The sequence below is a fragment of the Tiliqua scincoides genome, chromosome 2 (genome assembly GCF_035046505.1).
Source record: "Tiliqua scincoides isolate rTilSci1 chromosome 2, rTilSci1.hap2, whole genome shotgun sequence".
Lineage (NCBI taxonomy): Eukaryota > Metazoa > Chordata > Lepidosauria > Squamata > Scincidae > Tiliqua > Tiliqua scincoides.
In genome coordinates, this window is record NC_089822.1 from 144,728,252 (window position 1) to 144,748,679 (window position 20,428).

Consider the following 20,428-nt stretch of genomic DNA (forward strand, 5'->3'; position numbering starts at 1 on the left):
GTCATTGCTTTCTCACAAGGGAGCTGCTTGAACCATTTACTAATGAAGCTGTGCCATATCTCTGAAACTAAGGTCGCAATCCTAACCAACTTTCCAGCACTGAGATAAGGGCAAAGCAACTCTGAGGTAAGGGAACAAACATTCCCTTACTTTGAGGAGGGCTCTGTGACTGCCACCCAAAAGCAGGATGCAGCTCATGGCCCACTGGAACAGCTATGACAGTGCTGGAATAGAATCATAGAGTTGGAAGGGACTTAATAGGTCATCTAGTTCAACCTCCTGGCTTAGGCAGGAAATCCTCTTAGAGCATCTCCAACAGGTGCTTGTCAACAGGTGCTGGAAAGTTGGTTAGGATTTGGGCCTAAGTGTGATAGGGCCAAATCAGGACCCCAAATTAATATAAAACCACCATAAATTTTGAAAAAAGTTTTTCTGACCCTCAATTTTGCAGGTCTGTGTAATTTGCTCCAGTAGAATCCAAGGTCTCACCTGACTCAGGGATGGCAGGAAAAGTGGATAATGGAGCACAGTGCAAATGTTGATTTAAAGGAGACAGTTGTTGAGAAGGATGAAGTTTTTTTTCTGCTTTAAGAGAACATGGGATGGTGAGCTGTCCCTGGAGCCTTTCCTGGCCTGTGCAGAATGCAGTTAAATTGGGAGGTCTCCACATTCTTCCAAATTTCAAAGAAGTAGAGGAAGATGTCCGTCCCAGGAGAGATGGGGGAATCTGAACCTGGGTTGCTCCCAACACCTGTATGACTACATCATGTTGGTTTTCACTATCAGTCTATTTGTGAGTCAATTTCAGCCCATGCTAGTGCCCAACCCATGTTAAATGAAGGCCATTGCAGACTATAAGGTCAACAGGGCTGGCTTCTGTAGCAATACATGACTATCTTTCTGTACCTTTGTTTAGCATTAGAGCAGCAGCTGCTGACCTTATCTGCCTCGGAAAAGGCGGTGGTTGCTGATGCAAGTGGTGAATGATGTCTTTTAAAAGATGGGTTGTTAGGTGGTGATCACTCCTATCCCTTCTTTCTCAGGACTCCTAGAAACTGCTGCATGGAAAGAAATGCTGTTGCTCTGAAGCTTGGCCTGAGCTTGTGGTCTTTAAGAAGTTCCAAGTGCTTATATGAATTAATGATAGGAAAGCAGCTGAATTAGCTCAAGGTGTTTAGAGATAGAGGTGGAAGGCACAATCTTGACTAGCTTGTGCAGAACTTGACCTGCTCCTTTGATTATTTCTGCACAGTCCTGGATGGCAGATGTCAGATCACTGTGCACTCCTTTGATGACACAGCCAGTATGTTGTGTAACTTACCAAAGATTCTGTAATGCTGTGTTTTGTGGCTCAGTCTCAAACCTTTGAAAATAATTGAATGGAAATTTTGACAGGAGCAGCATGCAAAATAAAAATAAAAAATCCTCATTTTCCCTTCTGACTTCTAGAGGAGCTACTATACCAGAAAGAACTGAACCCACATTTTCCTAGAATGCAAAGTGCTATTGTAAACCAATTGATCTGCTAGCACTTTCCCCTTGGAGACTTTCAAGTTTGTTGACTGAGCTGGTTTGGTGTATTTGGTCATTCTGCGTTGGTGGTGTTTCAGTGTACTTCATCAATGTAGAGTTTCAGTGCAGCTGATCCCCACAAGACTCAGAAGAAGGTCATTTCTCCTGCACTGGCTTCTCACCAGAGCTTATGACTGACAGTGCTCTGCAGTCTGCATGATTAGCTTCTCGTGAGAAGTCATCTGAAGTGGCAAAACGCCTCCTTTCCCAGGACGTTTCCCACGTTTCTGGTTGTACACTCAGTGATGTTATCTATATGTGCCTTTAAAAGTTATTGCAGTATACAAGAAAGGCCAGCGGGCTCCCTTGAAGTTATTAAAAGTTAAGGCTATTAAAGTTAAGGCTCCCTTAAGTTAAGTTAAGGCTCCCTTAAAAGTTATTGCAGTATACAAGAAAGGCCAGCGGGCTCCCTTGAAGAAGCAGTCGCAGATAAGAGACATCACAGAAATGATAATGCCTTGTGGCTTAAGGCAGAGGCTCCCAAACCGGGGTGTCACTTTGTTGCTACCCCCTTAAGGGGGGGGTGACAGTGAAGGCAGCAGTGTGATAGCCACGATCACATCACTACTAAGGAAGAAAGGGTTTTTGCAAAAAAACCTACCTGGAGCCCTCTGGAGCATCTGGCTCTCTCGCTATGGCTTTCTGGAGGATCTAGGGAGCCCGCAACCCCCTCTGCAGGCCTCGCTATGCCTCCACAGTGATGTAAAATGCTAACAAAATGCAGCTGAAAACCCGAAGTTGCCTTTTTCACTATTTACAGCAGTTTGAAGGTGCAGGGGAGGCCTGCAGAGGGGGTCACAGGCTCCCTGTACCCTCCAGAAAGCCATAATGTCCTCCAGGCAAGTTTTTTTTAAAAGCCTTTTCTTCCTTAGTGGCATTGCAATTATGACAATCACGTCACCACCCCTATCTTCCTTTCCCCTGCAAACACTGTTTCCCAATCTTTCCCTGAGAGTTTGGGGACTGCTGCTTCATGGGATTTTGGAACTCAAACCTTGGTACTTCTGTGAATGATTTCTATCTCTCCAGGCAAATCTACATCACCCTTCTCACACTTCCTTGTTCTCAGTTCTTAGCAGCCTTGAAGTAGCTGCTAACTCCCACTAAGCTGCTGCTTGCCAATCCAAACATGTTGGGACAGCTGAGGAAAGATGCTAAAGGAGAAGGTTGGGGCCACCTGGCAGAGAAAGGGAAAGATCTTGGAGTCTTCATAGGAGAGGCTTTTTGTATCTCTGCTAAGCAGGTATCAGTGAGAAGGAAAGGGGCACAATGGCATAAGGGAAGGGGAGAGCTGTTCAACTGCTGGGGCCAGACTTTTCCCCAGCAGAGGGGCTGCCAGACTTGCCTGTATCACAGTTTTTTGTTATTTGTTATTTGTTTGTTCGATGTGTTCTGAAAGTAAAGGATGATTATTCCATCTGCTCTGAGCGTGGGAGGATGGAGGCCAGAATGTGCAACCAGATCAAGAAAGAAACACCTGAATGTTGTGGTTTCTTGAAAGATAGAAACCTTTCAAATTGTAAAAATCCCTACTGGGATTTAAATTGCCTGCCTATGTAAACCGCCTTGAATAAAGTCTAAGGAGAAATCTGAGGACCAAGAAAGGCGGTATAGAAATACCTGTACGATGATGACGATGACGACGACGACGATGATGATTATTATTATTATGGGACTGGAAGGCTTGCCATCTCTACCATCTTGTGGGGAACTGTAACTCAGAGATAGAGCACATGCTTTGCATAAAGAAGATCCCAAGATCAGTCTCAGGCATCTCTAGTTTACAGGATCTTAGAGCTGGGAAGACCCTTGCCGGAGGCATTGAGGGCCACTCTTAGTTGGTGCTGACAACCCTGAGCCGAAAGCATCAGTTTTCTGACACAGGTTAAAGTGGCGTTGTATTTTGTATGCTAGCCAATTTAGAATTGCCACCTGTGAAGAAGCACAGAACCAGAGCCCAACTGCTATGCTTGAGAAATAAAGAGGAAAAATTCTGCAAGAAAACACTTTTAGGTATGTTCAAATCAGAATCTTATCTGATCTAGACTGAGAGAGGCTAGTTTTCTTGATCAAGAATTAGAAATGACAGGTGGGTCTGAAGTGCAGATAAAGCATTACCCCAAAATTTTAGAAAAACACTGTGCTCTTGAGGCATTAGCCAATTACCACATGAGGCTTTTGTCCATTGTGCATTTATTCACCTATAATCATGATCTGTGAAAGCTGGACAGCACCTCTCTGTGTATCTCCAGTGGTCTGGTACCTCCAGTGGTCTGGCTGTTTTTTTCCTTTAGCAGATTAACATTTGTGTAGGAGGCATACGCTCATTAAAATGTGCTAATTATTATGGATGGAAAGCTCTTTACTATGAAGCATTGGCTCAAGATTCAAGGAGTTTGTCATTTGGCAGATTAGCATTTTAATACGAGCCTGCTGAATGTATCCAATGTGACCTGAACGCTTATTAGGGGGACAAGATTAATCAGGCCTTAATCAGGACTATGTGTACACAGACCATGCAAGGACAAAATCTGGCACTGTTTGCAGAATTCTATAACTTTAGCCAAACTACATGTAATGTTGAAGAGTGTGTAGCTCTAATGGGCTTTGTTTTTCTTAGCCAATAGCAGCTGTATCAGAACTGTGGCAGCTAGATCGTCCTGCCCCCTGCAACTGTGCTGATCCATGATGAGGGTTTGTCGCACTGCTGTTGGCTAAAGAAAAACTACACTTATCAGAGAAAATAATGCTTTAAATATCACATGTAGTTTGGCCCTAAGCTTTTGTTTCCTAGCTCTTAGGGTGCTTGAGAACAGCTGTGAAATATGTAGGTGGTGTTCCAGAAACCAAACTGGGAGTGCTGGGCAAGAAGTTCCAAGGATTTGAGAATGGAGTTTTTGATGTCTTACATAAGGCTTTATAGTACGTTTTCCTATTTTCTGTTCCATGGCTGCCTTCTTTCTGAAAACATGCCACCTTCTTCTTGGCATCTTTTGAAGAAAAAAATCCTTGCAAAAAATATATCAATTGTTGGCACAGTCAAGTCCTTAAAGCAGATTGATTACACAGGCCTACAAAATTGAGGGTCAGAAAAGTTTTTCCCAAACTTTATGGTGGTTTGATATGAATTTGGGGTGCTGATTCCAAAAATGGCATCCGTTTTGCCCTATCATGTCTAGTTTTGGAGATATAGTATAGCCTCATTAGTGAATGGTTCAAGCAGCTTCCTCATGAGGAAGCTGCTTGAACCATTCACTGATGAGGCTATACTATATCCCCAAAACTAGATGTGATAGGGCAAAACGGATGCCATTTTTGGAATCAGCACCCCAAATATACCCAGGAAATGGTGTAACATTTAAGGAAGCAAAATGTGTGTTGGCCTATGATCAGCCCAATCCTGTGGGCCAGCTGTGCCACCAAACTGTGCAATGTGTTTACAACAGTTGCAAAATGCAACCTGCCATTCTGCACAGCTGGGCTGCTGATGCAAGAGTTTAGCACCCCCTCGCCAGCACCCTGTGGAGAAACCCTGGCATGGGCAGGTAGAATGGGGAAGGGAAGGGGAAGAGCAGAGTGGAGACTGGAGCGGAGAGGGTGTGTGTGTGTTGAGGCTAGGAAAGGGGCAGTGTCATCAGCAGCAGCTCCGCTGATATCCTATCTGCCTTCCCGGCCTTGTTCCAATTTCTCAGGTCCTCTAGGACTTGCACTAGCAAAATCACCGGCACAGGTCCAACACATTATGACGACGGAGGCTTGCCCCTGAGGAAGGGAACAAATGCCCCCTTGCCTGGAGGAGACCTCCTGGACTGCCCCCCCCCCCACATGCAGTTTGAAAAGCCTTTCATGTTGAGGTGATTATTGTTTTTAAGAAATTGCATCAGTGTTCTTCTGACCACAGTGTCTTCTTTTCTGCAGCACTTTAGACATATTCCCAACTTTAGTGTCTCTGGCAAATGCAAGCCTCCCTCCCAATAGACGATTTGATGGCATGGATGCATCTGAGGTCCTCTTCAGTCAGTCAGACAAAGGACACAAGGTATGGGAATGGCTTCTAAATGTTCAGCTTCAAGGTAAATCTCAAATGCATATGGCCTCATTTATACTTATAATGTTTAATTTTCCTTGTGGTTCAGCTCTATCAGCTATAATAACAGAGTTGAACTGCTAGCATAAAGTCTGTCTTTGAGTTCTAATTTGCCTACATGATGAATCTTAGGCAGAGATTCCCATAGGAAGGAAGGTAACCAGAACAGGTGGAAGGCTGAGGGGAGCAGCATCTAGTGGTTATGGTGCATGCAGCTCTTTGTGCTCTCCCCTTTTCCTTTACATTGAGTCAGCAGATGAATGCAGGGAATGGACCTGCTCATTCTAGCTGCTGCCTCCATCCCAGGCTAAAGAGACCAGACCTGGAGGCGGGCTGTCTCCTAGGTAAGAAAACTATTTCAGGAGAACACAGAACTCCAGGGGTTCTTATTTCCAAACAAACAACAGTGGTGCTCATAAATGGATGTGGCAACCCAGTGAATTATCCTTGAACATGGACTAAGCACATGAAGAGTCAAAATATAACCAGTTAATTACTAGATTAAATAACTAGATTAAAAATTCCCAAAGGAATCCAAAATAAGATTGGGCTGCCCATGCCAGTCAGAGAAGAGTAGCAGTGATACTACTTTTTTGCTACATGCAGCCAGAGCAGTACAATGGGGAAATTCTGATATAGTGTTTTATAACTGGTTGCAGAATTCACTTGTGAATTTACTAGAAGAGGCAGTACAATACCAGGAGTATTGGAAGTATGTGGTTTTTTTTCATTCCCTCATACATCCCTATGGGTATTATCACCCTTGCTCCTAGCCACCTCATGATGATGATGTCAGAGAAGGTGAGATAGACATCAACACCACTACTGACTGTAGAGCTTAGTCACATACGTGCTCTGAACTAGAATTTAGCAGCATACTGATAATGTGATTACTAAAATGGTTGTACACAGGAGATGTGAAGCTCATATTTTCTAGTGCTAGTAGGCCTTGTAGAAAGTTGCGTGGGCACCAAATATGGGAGCAAGCTCCTTGTCCCATTTCTGGTTTGACTGCCATGTGGCAAATATTTTCTTCATTGTTTCATACTGCTGTAGATGGGTTGTGTCACCTAGCAGAGCCCAAGGGACTGATTGCTGAGCTAGATGCAACCAGTATTTGGTTTTTCCAACAAACTCCACTTTTCTTTCTGATAGCTTTCAATTATTTAACCAAAAGGGGGAAAATTGGTCCCAGGAGTTGGAGTCAGCTTGCATAATCTTTGCTTGCCTTGACAAACAGGGCAGTAATTAAGCTCTCATTTGGTCTGGGTGTTGGCTCAGTGTCCATTAGCAATTTGTAAGTAGGGCAGCCTCGCCATCCATGTCCTGCCATTCTTGATCCACATCATAATAGGCGCTGCAAACCTATGCGTTAGAAAAGCCATTTACAAGCCAGTCATTACTGAGTGCTTTTTCTAATAGTTGCACAAGAGTTGGGCTGCTTGCCTCTCTCAGCCTCAGATGGGAATCTTATAGATTAAAGCAGCATGTTACTTTGAAAGCCTTACCCACTGTGAGCTCCTGAACTGAGGTTTTGTATATTGCTTTTTAACTTTCAGAGGCCATTGCTTTAACCTGTAAGGAAACCAGAAAAACAAGTGTGATAGATACCCTCCATAAGACCAAGTAAGCTGCCAATTTAGCTGTGTTCCTTTGACTTTGTAAAGATTGGGTGTGACTTGCAAAGTCATAGTGAAATGCTCAGTTTAGTCAAGGATGGCCACTCTTTAAGCAACAAGCCCTATGCAAGTGAGCCATTTTGAGTGGTTCTCTTCACAGTAAGGGACAAGTGTTTCAAGGCAAGTTCAAGAAAACATCATAATAGCTATGATGGGACCTGCACAAGGTTTGGATTCTCCTAACAAAAGTGCTGAGCTCTGACAGGAAACTGGAACTTGCATGAAGGTGGGCAAGTACAGGCAAAGATGAGTGGTGAGCAAGAGAGGGGCAGCCCTTTACACTATTGATCAATTTATTTTTAGGCATTTATATGACTTTTCAAGCAAACCTCACAAAGTGTTTGCATTAAAGTCAGCATCCATAAAAAGTTATGCGACAACACAGCACTGGAAAAACTTCTTAAAAGCCAGATCTTTTCATTGTACTCTTAAAGCAGATCATCTGATAGGCTGTTCTGCTTGCTCTCTCCTTCCCTCAGGGCAAGATGGTTCTTCCGTAGTCCTATGTTGGCAGTTAGGAGAGTCCCTGGGTCCTGTGCCTGTGCCCAGCCATCCCATAGTTTTCATGGTGTGATCAGCTTCTGCTGTTCCTCCCTGCTTGCCATGCAGTTAAATGGGAACTATGGGAACCTTACCTATTGTGTTTGCAAGCGAACCATAGCGTCCCTATGCTTGATGACCAAGGCTTCTCCTTGATTTAAAAAATCCCCCTGAAACCGGTTCCATGTTTTTAAAGTCTACTTTAGCTATTGTGTTTGGAAGCCAACCATAGCATCCTTATACTTGATGGCCCAGGCTTTTCCTTGATTAAAACAATCCCCCTTAAACCAGTTCCAGTTTTTAAAGTATATAATTTGCATATAGTTCTGACAATAATACAAGTTCTATTGTAGTTCCTTGTAATCATTATGGTTATACATTTTTCTCCCAAATCCTGCCTGTATAGCCCTGCTTGTTGTTTTTTTTGTGTGTTTTTTTGAGTGAATGTTTTTCAGGCTAGTATTTCAGAACTAAATTCACTGCTCTCTCTTTCCTAGTAAATCACATTTTCAAGCCAACCATTTCTTGTTCATTGCAGAAAAGGGTTAATAGTTTTCTCATTTCTCTGTTGTCAGTTAAGACACTGGTAAAATTGTTGTCTCTAAACAAACAGTTCAAAAGCTCCCCCCCCCCCATTTCCTACAGCTTTCTGAGAAAACAGGTCAGTTTAGATGAAAAAACAAGTGGTGTGTTTCAGTAAATTCTATGGTCTTAAGCAACAACTTCTAACTTGGCAATTACTTTATTTAAAACTTGCAGTAGAGGATGGAAGAACAGTCACTGTTCCAAAGTTGTATTAATTTTATTTCAAATTTCACCTTTGCCCTTTCTGCCCCTTCCCTCCCCCCACAATTCTGCTTATTCTTTGAACATGTTGTGACCCGCAAAAGCCCAGAACTAATCAACATTCCAAAATTGGAGTCCTAAAATCCTCCTGGCAACAGCGTTCCAGGGGGAGATTAGCACAGTTGCAGAGTGCCTGGTTCCAGGCAACATGAACGTAGGGTTCTGTCACATTTCATTTGAAGTACTTCCTCAGAAAACCTCTGTGAAGGGTTCCTAGCCAGGGCAGGAGGCCATGATGGCATGAGCCGGAGCAGGGGAGAGAAAACAGACCCTGGAAGCATTCCATCTTGCAGTTGCTCAGTCAATATGAATACCTAGCTGTGGGAAAATGTTTGCCTTTTCCCCCCCTTCTCAAATGTTTGCCTCATGTCAAAATGGTAGAAATTAGCCCTGCATCACGTTCTAGTGACCTCACTCATCCATGTTCACAAAAGCTCCACACATTTCTTTCAGTTTTATTATAATACTTGTGTTTGCCAACATGGATATTTTCATCCTATCATCCATTCTTGATCATTATCTCAAGACACACCACATCATGATTTAGTACGGTGTTTTAATGGTTACAGTAGCGTCACAGTTTATTCAGTTATCATTGGTCACTTAAGAAACTGGAAATTGAAAATGTTTTTGTTTTAACCCAGCAATTCAGAATATCTGCCTCCACAGAGAGAGAGAGCGCACAATGTTTCAAGAGTGAATGCTGCCCTGACATAAATGTTTATTAATCATCTGTATAGCAGAATGCAAAATAGAATGCAGAACTTGTAGCTCATAGACCACAAGTGATAAACTGGAAGTTTTTGATTCAGATCTTGCCTGTGAGATAGCTTCTTCATCCCCCACGGGAGACCCTGTGGAAGGCTTTGTCCCAAGACCTCTAGCAACCTGCCACTATGCATTTATAAAACAGAGAGGGTGATTTAGAAGCCTGCACTAAGTTCAGTTAAAGCATTTTTAACTCCCAGGCCAAGCTGAAAAAAAGATTTTTCAAGTATACAGGAGACCCCAGATCTGCACAGCATTGAATGGCTGCTTTTAGCAATATCACCAAGATACCACTGAGCCCAAGACCAATTTCAAAAACATGATTCTGTCTTTTTAAGATGATAAATTCATAAATGGATTAAAGTGTGTTCATCTCCCTTAAAAAAAGAAAAAAGAAAAAAAGATGGGCATTGGGGTAGGACAGTAAACCAGCATTTGCTTTGTTGCATGTGTGGTCTGCAAATTGTGAAGCCTGGAGAAAGCCCAGCTCATGTTCCCAGATGAAAAAGGTTTTCTTGACTTCTCTTTTAAGGTTTCCAACTGTTTTATCCCCAAGAGCAGCAATTTTAAATCTTTTTCATTTCATGGCACACTGGCAAGGTGCTAAAATTGTCCAGACACACCATCTGTTTTTTGACAGTTGACAAGGCGCACCCTTGACAGCAGGGACTCACACCTCCCAGTGGCCCTATTAACAAATGATCTCGCAAACCCCCAAACTCTCCCAGCACACCTGCAGACCATCCACAGCACGCCAGTGTGCCATGGCACACTAGTTGAAAATGTCTACCTAAGAGAATGTAATGTGAAGTGCTCAAGTTACAAGTTATATACAGTATTATGAATTTTATTATTGATTTTTAAGAAGAGGGAAGTCAACAACTTTATCAAAGGAGGAAGAATTTCCACTTAGTTTCCATGGTGAGCAGAAAAACCCTCTGGCTCATTCTGATATCTTCACATTCCAGGGCAGTTATAATTTTCCCAACCTGCTACAACTGTCCATTTCGTACGCAAACTGGGGAGATGTTTTATCTTGGCGTTTGTATTACTCATGAGTGCTAGTGAGTGGATTTGAAGCAGCAGTTTCGCAATAGTCCTGGGATCTAGCAGTTTGCTGCTGTGTGGATGAAGGCGGTTGCCATGGTGGAAAGGGTCTGTGAACATACTCAGCATTATTAACAGTATTTTATTAACAGTATTCATATACCGCTTTTCAACTAAAAGTTCACAAAGCGGTTTACAGAGAAAAATCAAATAACTAAATGACTCCCTGTCCCAAAAGGGCTCACAATCTAAAAAGATGCAAAAGAACACCAGCAGACAGCCGCTAGAACAGACACTGCTGGGGTGAGGTGGGCCAGTTACTCTCCCCCTGCTAAATAAAGGAGCACCCACTTGAAAAAGTGCCTCTTACCCAGTTAGCAGGGAAATGTGGAAAATGTGTGAGTGAGAAGCAGCAGGGAGCTGTTGCCTTAGGCCTGAGAAGTATGTGATGATCTCTACTTCAGTCATCTCAGCCAGAAGAATGACTTCAATGCCCATCTGATAAGACTGTTACAGGATTAAGCCATCTCTTGACTATCATCCCTTCTCCCTGCAGAGTGAGATGCTGCAGCAGAAATGTGAGAGCACATAGAGCAACAAAAGGACACAGGTGTGCTGCAGTTGTTCAGTAGTTACAGAACTCTTTGAGAATGAATAAGGTCGCAATCCTATATACACTTACCTAGGAGTAAGTTCAATTAAATTCAGTGAGGCTTACTTCTGAGTAGACATGCCTGGGATTGCATTATAACAGAGGCTCCCAAACTTTTTATCTTGGCAACCTAGTGCTTTGTCCGTGGTACATCTAGGGTTCACTGAGGACAGGAAACTGCAGAGTAAAATGGTGCATGATCCAGAAGTCATGTCATACTGTGTATCGCTACCCACTGGTGGGCTGTAGCCCAATTTTTGGGCCAAGAAGCAGTGCAATGCAGCCAATGTACAGCTTCCTGCCTGCGCAGTCTGTGACCCACCAAAAATCGGGTGGCTACCCACAGCTTGGGAAACGCTGCATTATAAGGTTATTCTCCTGTTTTGGAATGGACCAAGAGGATCTAACATCAATGCCTTTGGTTTTATGCTTAATGATTCTGGGAAGATAGAGTTGCTTCTTCTCCCTTCACACACAAACAGTTCAGACCTAAGCATATCTACTCAGAGTAAAGCCCACTGAGTTCAGTGGGACTTATTCTCAAGTGCATGTGTATAGGACATCAGTTAGCGATGCAAAAGGCACATTGAAGTACTCTTTCTGCTCAGACACTAAGCTTGCTGGGAGCCACATGTGAAGAACTGATTAAACGGTGCTGTTTTTTATACCAGAGTGTACCCCAGGGGAACATTAATTTATCCTCAAAGCAGTTATCATCTGTCTCTCTGTTAGCACCAGCGAGAGGCTGCAGCTGCTCCTAGCACATCCTTGTGCATTATGTGCAACTACTTCTTCGCACTGGGAGGCAATCTTCCAGTCCGAGATTTAAAAGTAGCAGTTACCTCTTGCTTGATGGAGCAGCCAACGGATTAAATGTCATTTGTAAGTCCTGAGAGCATTTTGAATACCTGCCAGCACGTACACCACTTTGAATGGTGCTGCTTGGAGAAACCCTTCTCTGCTTCCCACACGCTTACATTTCCAGAGCTTCAGAATCTCAAAGCCTTCTCAGATAGGGTCCCATGAAATGTTTCCAGGGCCACCAGTTTCTGTGCAATTGCATTGTGATTCACTCTGTATGAAGCTAACTCACAAAAAACAGGGTAGGATGCTGTCAGTGGCTTCTTGTGATATGAACATGTCTTGCTTTGCTAGGCACTGATATCTCTGTACAGCCAGGGATTTTCGTCTTTAAATCTCTTGTGCATAGATTTAGGGCAACTCATGCATGGCTAAGTGGTTTTCCACACCCATACATTCAAGGAACCTGGTATTTCAAAATAAAACTCATAGTTGCAGAAAGTTATATTTGTGTGAACAGAAAGAAATGCTTTCAAATGCCCTCAGAAGATCCAACAGCCATGTCAAATTGCTTAATTTAGAAGAGTCAACACTTTCACGTAGTCACTTCTACAGAGCACCCTACTGGTAGCTGAATTGATTTCAGATGCACTCCTCTATGACTGGGGGAAAATAATTACAATGCTTTATTCCTGTACGTTGGCCTGTAAATAATTACAATGCTTTATTCCTGTACGTAGTCCAGTTCTGGTCGCCACATCTCAAAAAACACATATTGAAAATGGAAAAGGTGCAAAAGAGAGCGACTAAGATGATTACGGGACTGGGGCACTTTCCTTATGAGGAAAGGCTATGGCGTTTGGGCCTCTTCAGCCTAGAAAAGAGACGCCTGAGGGGGGACATGATTGAGACATACAAAATTATGCAGGGGATGGACAGAGTGGATAGGGAGATGCTCTTTACACTCTCACATAATACCAGAACCAGGGGACATCCACTACAATTGAGTGTTGGGAGAGTTAGGACAGTCAGAAGAAAATATTTCTTTACCCAGAGTATAATTAGTCTGTGGAACTCCTTGCCACAGGATGTGGTGCTGGCGTCTAGCCTAGACGCCTTTAAAAGGGGATTGGACAAGTTTCTGGAGGAAAAATCCATTACGGGTTACAAGCCATGATGTGTATGCGCAACCTCCTGATTTTAGAAATGGGCTATGTCAGAAGGCCAGATGAAAAGGAGGGCACCAGGATGAGGTCTCTTGTTATCTGGTGTGCTCCCTGGGGCATTTGGTGGGCCGCTGTGAGATACAGGAAGCTGGACTAGATGGGCCTCTGGCCTGATCCAGTGGGGCTGTTCTTATGTACGTTTTAACAATGCATGCAGAACTGTAATCCCAAGGCGGTGTTTTTACGTAAGATCCTAGGGGTGCCACGCTGTGTAGCCTATGCAACGCTTTGTTTAGAAACAGGACAGCACAGATTGGAAACCCTAGCATGACTTGGGACTTTTAGATATTGGCTTAGAGTGTATCACCAGTCAGATCAAGATAGTCTGATATGGGGTCTCTTACCTGATTCCCCACTTTTCCTAGGCTTAACTCTATTGAGTAAAAAAATCTGCTCTATGGGGCTCTCTTCAGACTTGTTAGGTGCATTACCCTCAGCACAGGCCTATGGAGCCTTGAAACAAAGGCTCCTTGACATCGAGCAGCAGCACCTTTATAGCAATGCCTCAAAAATCTGCTCTCCATTACATCTTCATCTTTCTATTCTACCTGGAAGGAGGCTTGTGTATTTTGACTTCTTGGAATACCCCGAAGGGTGTTTCCCTTAGCAAGATGTAATGTCATTCCATCTGAGCAGCTATTTGGAAGATATAGAGGTATTCCAGCTGCAGACAGAGTTTGCCCATACAGGCTGGGTAAGATAGAAACACTCCTAACATATATTATTATATTGCCCTATATATCAGGATCTTTGTATAAGTTACTTACTGCCGACCTTGGCTGCTTTCTGGGGTTAGAATGACCAGAATAAAATTGTATACATGCTTAGTGGGGTAAATGAAGAGCTTTCTGGAGTGGTGGCCAAATATATAAATATGATAATTAAGACACGTATTTCTATGATGGTCTCAAATTGTTGATATGTGGCAGCAAGGCCTGGTTGGTCATGGTTGGAGGTGAACTGTCTGATTCATGTATCCCTCCATCCAATCCTTTGTTTTATACTGCTTGGATTTTAAATATGCCAATAAAGGTATCTTATCTGTAATACCAGAACCCTATCTGTTTCTTTAAAAACACACACACACACACACACACACACACACACACCCCTATTTCTCTGCACACACCTTGTGTTTCAGATGTCATAAATAACAAATCACTGTTTTCAGGGTGAAAAGCTTATCTTGATTTTTACATTGCCTTTCGACTGTGTTTTATCTGTATGGGAGAAAAAGAAAAGCGCTCAATCCAAGCCTGAATAGCAGTGGTGGCAGCAGGCCATTAGGGGCTGTGGGTGGCAACACCCTGCAGTTTGGCCACCTGTGGTACTTCCTGCCTGCTGCTTGATTCTGCCTTGGCCTCTACTAACATTACTACGCACCCTGAGGGTTCAGCAGTAAGGTAGGCCCTTGGCCAGTTTCCAGCTGGGCAGATCCCTGAAGCTTCCTCATGCTGTGTACTGTATTATGTAAATTGCTAGCAAGAACTGTTTCTTCATAACTACTATCACCGGAGACTTAAATAATAAGAGTAAATGCAGAGTGTGGGGTTCTGTGATCTGAGCTGGGCAAGGCATGAATTACTTTGTGCACCAGAACCGAATAACCACAGCTGTACCAAGGAAAAACTCACTGGCATTTAGACTGAGGGGAGAAAGTGAAGGGTGAACAGAAGCCACAAACTACTCCTGGCGAACAATGAAAGGATTAAACCGAGGGAATGCAATTTGGTAAGATTACCTGCTCTCCAGGTGTGGTTTGGTCCCTGTGAAAGGCCACAACAAACAGATCATTTCACTTTATCTAGTTTACTGGACAAATAAAATTTAGCAGGTTGTTCTCAGTACTAATCTTGTTGGCAGCAGTCAGGTTGAGATGCTGGACCCTGCAGTTAATTGGCTTTATCTGGAGGAGTTTAGTTAGCTCTGGACCTGCCTTTTGGAGGCCAGAGAGGCTTTACTGTAAAACAGATTGAAGACATCTCTGCAGGAGGATAAAAATTGGCAAGCCAAGCAAAGGATGCTTATATAAAACCTAGGCTCAAAACTAGCTGATGAATGCTAGTACCTGTCTTGCTCCGTCTCCTTTTTGGTATTGCTTCTTGTGTTTCTTTCTGTGTGCTGACTCAAGCTGTCTGGGAATTCCTCTATAGGCTGGCTGTGTGCAGCAGATAACAGCATCCAAGCAGTCTGCAGCCTCACTGTTTCCACTCCCCAAGTTGTCTTCAGCATTTGATCATTCATGTATCTGAGTGCTGCAGCCAGTTCTGCTTTTTAGTGTGAAGCTACACATTGATGTCACGAGATAATTAAACATTAAAAAGGTGGCAGAGCAGCTTTTAAACTGATCCCTGGGGGAAGGCCGACAGGAGCCGAGGGGCATCCGGTTCGGGACTCCTCATCCCTATGGGATGAGGATGGGGAGGTTAGAGAACAACAAGACAAAGGCAGGGTAGGAGAAGAAATTGGGAAAGGTAGGGAGATGGGATGTGATAGACGGTTTGGCACAATGAGAGGATGCAGGGACAAAGGAGCGAATAAGCAGCCCATCCTGGGGCATTCCGTGTATAAATGCTTTTATGCGAATGCCCGAAGTCTACGAGCAAAGGTGGGAGAACTGGAATGTCTGGTGACAAGGGAAAATATTGACATAGTGGGCATAACGGAAACCTGGTGGAATGCGGAGAATCAGTGGGATACCGCAATCCCGGGCTATAAACTCTACAGGAGGGACAGGCAGGGGCGAGTTGGAGGTGGGGTGGCCCTTTATGTTAAGGAAGGGATAGAATCCAGCAAAGTAGAGATTGAAGGTGGGTCCGACTCCACCGTAGAATCTCTGTGGGTTAAATTACCAGGCTTGTGCAGCGATGTAATACTGGGGGTGTGCTATCGTCCTCCAGACCAGAAATCTGATGGGGACCTTGAAATGAGGAAACAGATCAGGGAGGTGACAAGGAAGGACAGGGTTGTAATCATGGGGGACTTCAATTATCCTCATATTGACTGGGTCAATTTGTGTTCTGGTCACGATAAGGAAACCGGATTTCTTGACGTGCTAAATGACTGTGGCTTAGATCAGCTAGTCACGGAGCCCACCAGAGGACAGGTGACTCTGGATTTAATTTTGTGCGGTAAGCAGGACCTGGTTAGAGATGTAAATGTTACTGAGCCATTGGGGAACAGTGATCATGCTGCGATCCGTTTTGATGTGCACGTTGGGGGAAGAATACCAGGCAAATCTCTAACAAAAACCCTTGACTTCCGACGGGCGGACTTCCCTCAAATGAGGAGGCTGGTTAGAAGGAGGTTGAAAGGGAGGGTAAAAAGAGTCCAGTCTCTCCAGAGTGCATGGAGGCTGCTTAAAACAACAGTAATAGAGGCCCAGCAGAGGTGTATACCGCAAAGAAAGAAGGGTTCCACTAAATCCAGGAGAGTGCCCGCATGGCTAACCAGCCAAGTTAGAGAGGCTGTGAAGGGCAAGGAAGCTTCCTTCCGTAAATGGAAGTCTTGCCCTAATGAAGAGAATAAAAAGGAACATAAACTGGCAAAAGAAATGTAAGAAGGTGATAGGGGAGGCCAAGCGAGACTATGAGGAACGCATGGCCGGCAACATTAAGGGGAATAATAAAAGCTTCTTCAAATGTGTTAGAAGCAGGAAACCCGCCAGAGAAGCGGTTGGCCCTCTGGATGGTGAGGGAGGGAAAGGGGAGATAAAAGGAGACTTAGAGATGGCAGAGAAATTAAATGAGTTCTTTGCATCTGTCTTCACGGCAGAAGACCTCGGGCAGATACCGCTGCCCGAACGGCCCCTCCTGACCGAGGAGTTAAGTCAGATAGAGGTTAAAAGAGAAGATGTTTCAGACCTCATTGATAAATTAAAGATCAATAAGTCACCGGGCCCTGATGGCATACACCCAAGGGTTATTAAGGAATTGAAGAATGAAGTTGCAGATCTCTTGACTAAGGTATGCAACTTGTCCCTCAAAACGGCCATGGTACCAGAAGATTGGAGGATAGCAAATGTCACGCCTATTTTTAAAAAGGGAAAGAGGGGGGACCCGGGAAACTATAGGCCGGTCAGCCTAACATCTATACCGGGTAAGATGGTGGAATGCCTCATCAAAGATAGGATCTCAAAACACATAGACGAACAGGCCTTGCTGAGGGAGAGTCAGCATGGCTTCTGTAAGGGTAAGTCTTGCCTCACCAACCTTATAGAATTCTTTGAAAAGGTCAACAGGCATGTGGATGCGGGAGAACCCGTGGACATTATATATCTGGACTTTCAGAAGGCATTTGACACGGTCCCTCACCAAAGGCTACTGAAAAAACTCCACAGTCAGGGAATTAGAGGACAGGTCTTCTCGTGGATTGAGAACTGGTTGGAGGCCAGGAAGCAGAGAGTGGGTGTCAATGGGCAATTTTCACAATGGAGAGAGGTGAAAAGCAGTGTGCCCCAAGGATCTGTCCTGGGACCGGTGCTTTTCAACCTCTTCATAAATGACCTGGAGACAGGGTTGAGCAGTGAAGTGGCTAAGTTTGCAGACAACACCAAACTTTTCCGAGTGGTAAAGACCAGAAGTGATTGTGAGGAGCTCCAGAAGGATCTCTCCAGACTGGCAGAATGGGCAGCAAAATGGCAGATGCGCTTCAATGTCAGTAAGTGTAAAGTCATGCACATTGGGGCAAAAAATCAAAACTTTAGATATAGGCTGATGGGTTCTGAGCTGTCTGTGACAGATCAGGAGAGAGATCTTGGGGTGGTGGTGGACAGGTCGATGAAAGTGTTGACCCAATGTGCGGCAGCAGTGAAGAAGGCCAATTCTATGCTTGGGATCATTAGAAAAGGTAATAAGAATAAAACAGCTAAAATTATAATGCCGTTGTACAAATCTATGGTAAGGCCACACCTGGAGTATTGTGTCCAGTTCTGGTTGCCGCATCTCAAAAAGGACATAGTGGAAATGGAAAAGGTGCAAAAGAGAGCGACTAAGATGATTACGGGGCTGGGCCACCTTCCTTATGAGGAAAGGCTACGGCGTTTGGGCCTCTTCAGCCTACAAAAGAGACGCTTGAGGGGGGACATGATTGAGACATACAAAATTATGCAGGGGATGGACAGAGTGGATAGGGAGATGCTCTTTACACTCTCACATAATACCAGAACCAGGGGACATCCACTAAAATTGAGTGTTGGGCGGGTTAGGACAGACAAAAGAAAATATTTCTTTACTCAGCGCGTGGTCGGTCTGTGGAATTCCTTGCCACAGGATGTGGTGCTGGCGTCTAGCCTAGACGCCTTTAAAAGGGGATTGGATGAGTTTCTGGAGGAAAAATCCATTATGGGGTACAAGCCATGATGTGTATGCGCAACCTCCTGATTTTAGGAATGGGTTAAGTCAGAATGCCAGATGTAGGGGAGAGCACCAGGATGAGGTCTCTTGTTATCTGGTGTGCTCCCTGGGGCATTTGGTGGGCCGCTGTGAGATACAGGAAGCTGGACTAGATGGGCCTATGGCCTGATCCAGTGGGGCTGTTCTTATGAGATTGACTGTAATCCCTACTTTTTTTGTTTATTAAACTCATTGATGGTGTCTGCTAATGAATTGGGACCAAAGGGAATTTATCTCTTCCCCTAGTGCAGTTTTCCTGCTTTAAAGTGCTCCCCTTCAACTGCTACTTCCTCCAGTTGGGAAAAATTGTGTAAGGTACTAGAACAGAGCAAATAGTGACTTGGGAAATATAGATTTTTATTTTTTTTTAGGGAAATGTAGATTTTTATTTAAAACGTTTCATACTACAATAAATAATACAAAGGAAAGAAATCACATTTTACATTTTCAACTACAGTCACATTACATCAACTGTTTAACTAGAACACAGATACATCACGTTATAGGTGGATTCACCCCATCTAACCACTCCCACCATTTTTCCACCTGTCTCTAACGCTTCTCACCCTTTCGTAAGCCGCGACGCTGTATACTCTGGAGACCACAAAGCGGACCCATCCCTGCTTGTTGGTGGACATTTTCTCCTTTATTTCTTTGCCCCTTTGTATGTCCAGCGCAAAAAGGACATACAGATTTATCAGTCTTACTGTAGACCATGGCACCTCCCACCTATCGTCTCCCCCCCTCCGTTGTCCCGCATTACTCGTCCTCTTGGGTCCCCTCATACCTCCTGCCAGCTCCTTCCCAGAGACGATAGTCTCCCAGGCCTGTTGGGCCAGTTCAGGCCACTTAAACGCCCTTGATACGCCCCTCCACAACTCCTTCGCCGGCATACACTGTTGGACGAAATGGGTTACCGTTTCTATCAGTAACAGGGCGCCTACCAATCTAGAGTGTCCCAACCCCAAACAGGTCGGCCTCTTGCACCTCTTCTGATCTTCTTGCAACCTTGGGTTTGCCACTCCCATCCTAAGGACCTGATGGAAAGCCCTCCACCTTAATTCCCATAAACTAAAGGGGATTCTCTTCTCGCTAAAGGCACTGTGCACCTTTAGTGTCTTGGGGTTAGGATAGTTTAGGCTGGGGGGAAAAGCAAGGAATAGGAAGTGAAAGACCCCCACCCCTTTTTTCTAATCACATTCATACAGCCCTTTTCTGTAACTGAATTTAGCTGAAGATCTATCCTGGGACAGGAGTCCCCAGTCTGCTTGTGTACATGTTTGGCATATGCTGAAGATGAAACATTAGACCAGCTCAGAAAGTGCAGCATGGTCAGCTGTGAGGAGTGCCTTTAATCTGCTTGGCATGTCAGCCGTCCCACCACTTGGACAGATGTTTCTCGTTTTTAGCCTGCTGAAACCACAAGTCACTTCATCTTCTCAAGGAGGGAAACTTTCATGATACTTCCCCCCCCCGCCCCCCGTGGAATGGCTGAAGTTTGAAATAAATACTGACTAGCAGCCTTTGATGCAGAGCACCTGCTTTGTCTCACTTTGTCAATGCTTTGTCATGTTTGTTTCCTTTCTGAAGAAAATTGCCTCCCTGTGCATAGCCTGGAGATCAAAAGGCTTGACTGTGACACAAGCTGTCTTCTCTCGCTCCTCCTTCTAGAGGTGGCCTCTGATACGAGAGCTTCTTCCCACTTGGAAGAAGTAGAATATTCCACTGAGCCAGTGGAGGAAACCTGGGCTGCTTCCAGGATGCAGTTAGAGCAGTTTGTGCTTTGCAGACAAGAAGCATGAAATCATTGTGCACCC

At 44.3% G+C, this 20,428-nt stretch overlaps 1 protein-coding gene across 4 annotated transcripts in view; it reads left to right on the top strand.

Moving 5' to 3' along the window:
* Positions 1-20,428, top strand: part of ARSG (arylsulfatase G) — a 128,713-nt gene that overhangs the window by 101,784 nt on the left and 6,501 nt on the right. For 3 of the 4 annotated variants that reach the window (XM_066613763.1, XM_066613764.1, XM_066613762.1), the window contains one exon: positions 5,491-5,611. The exons of the other annotated variant lie outside the window; for it this stretch is intronic. In XM_066613763.1, coding sequence (XP_066469860.1) covers positions 5,491-5,611 — 121 coding nt within the window. The remainder of the gene's footprint in view (positions 1-5,490; positions 5,612-20,428) is intronic. 4 annotated transcript variants of the gene reach the window in all.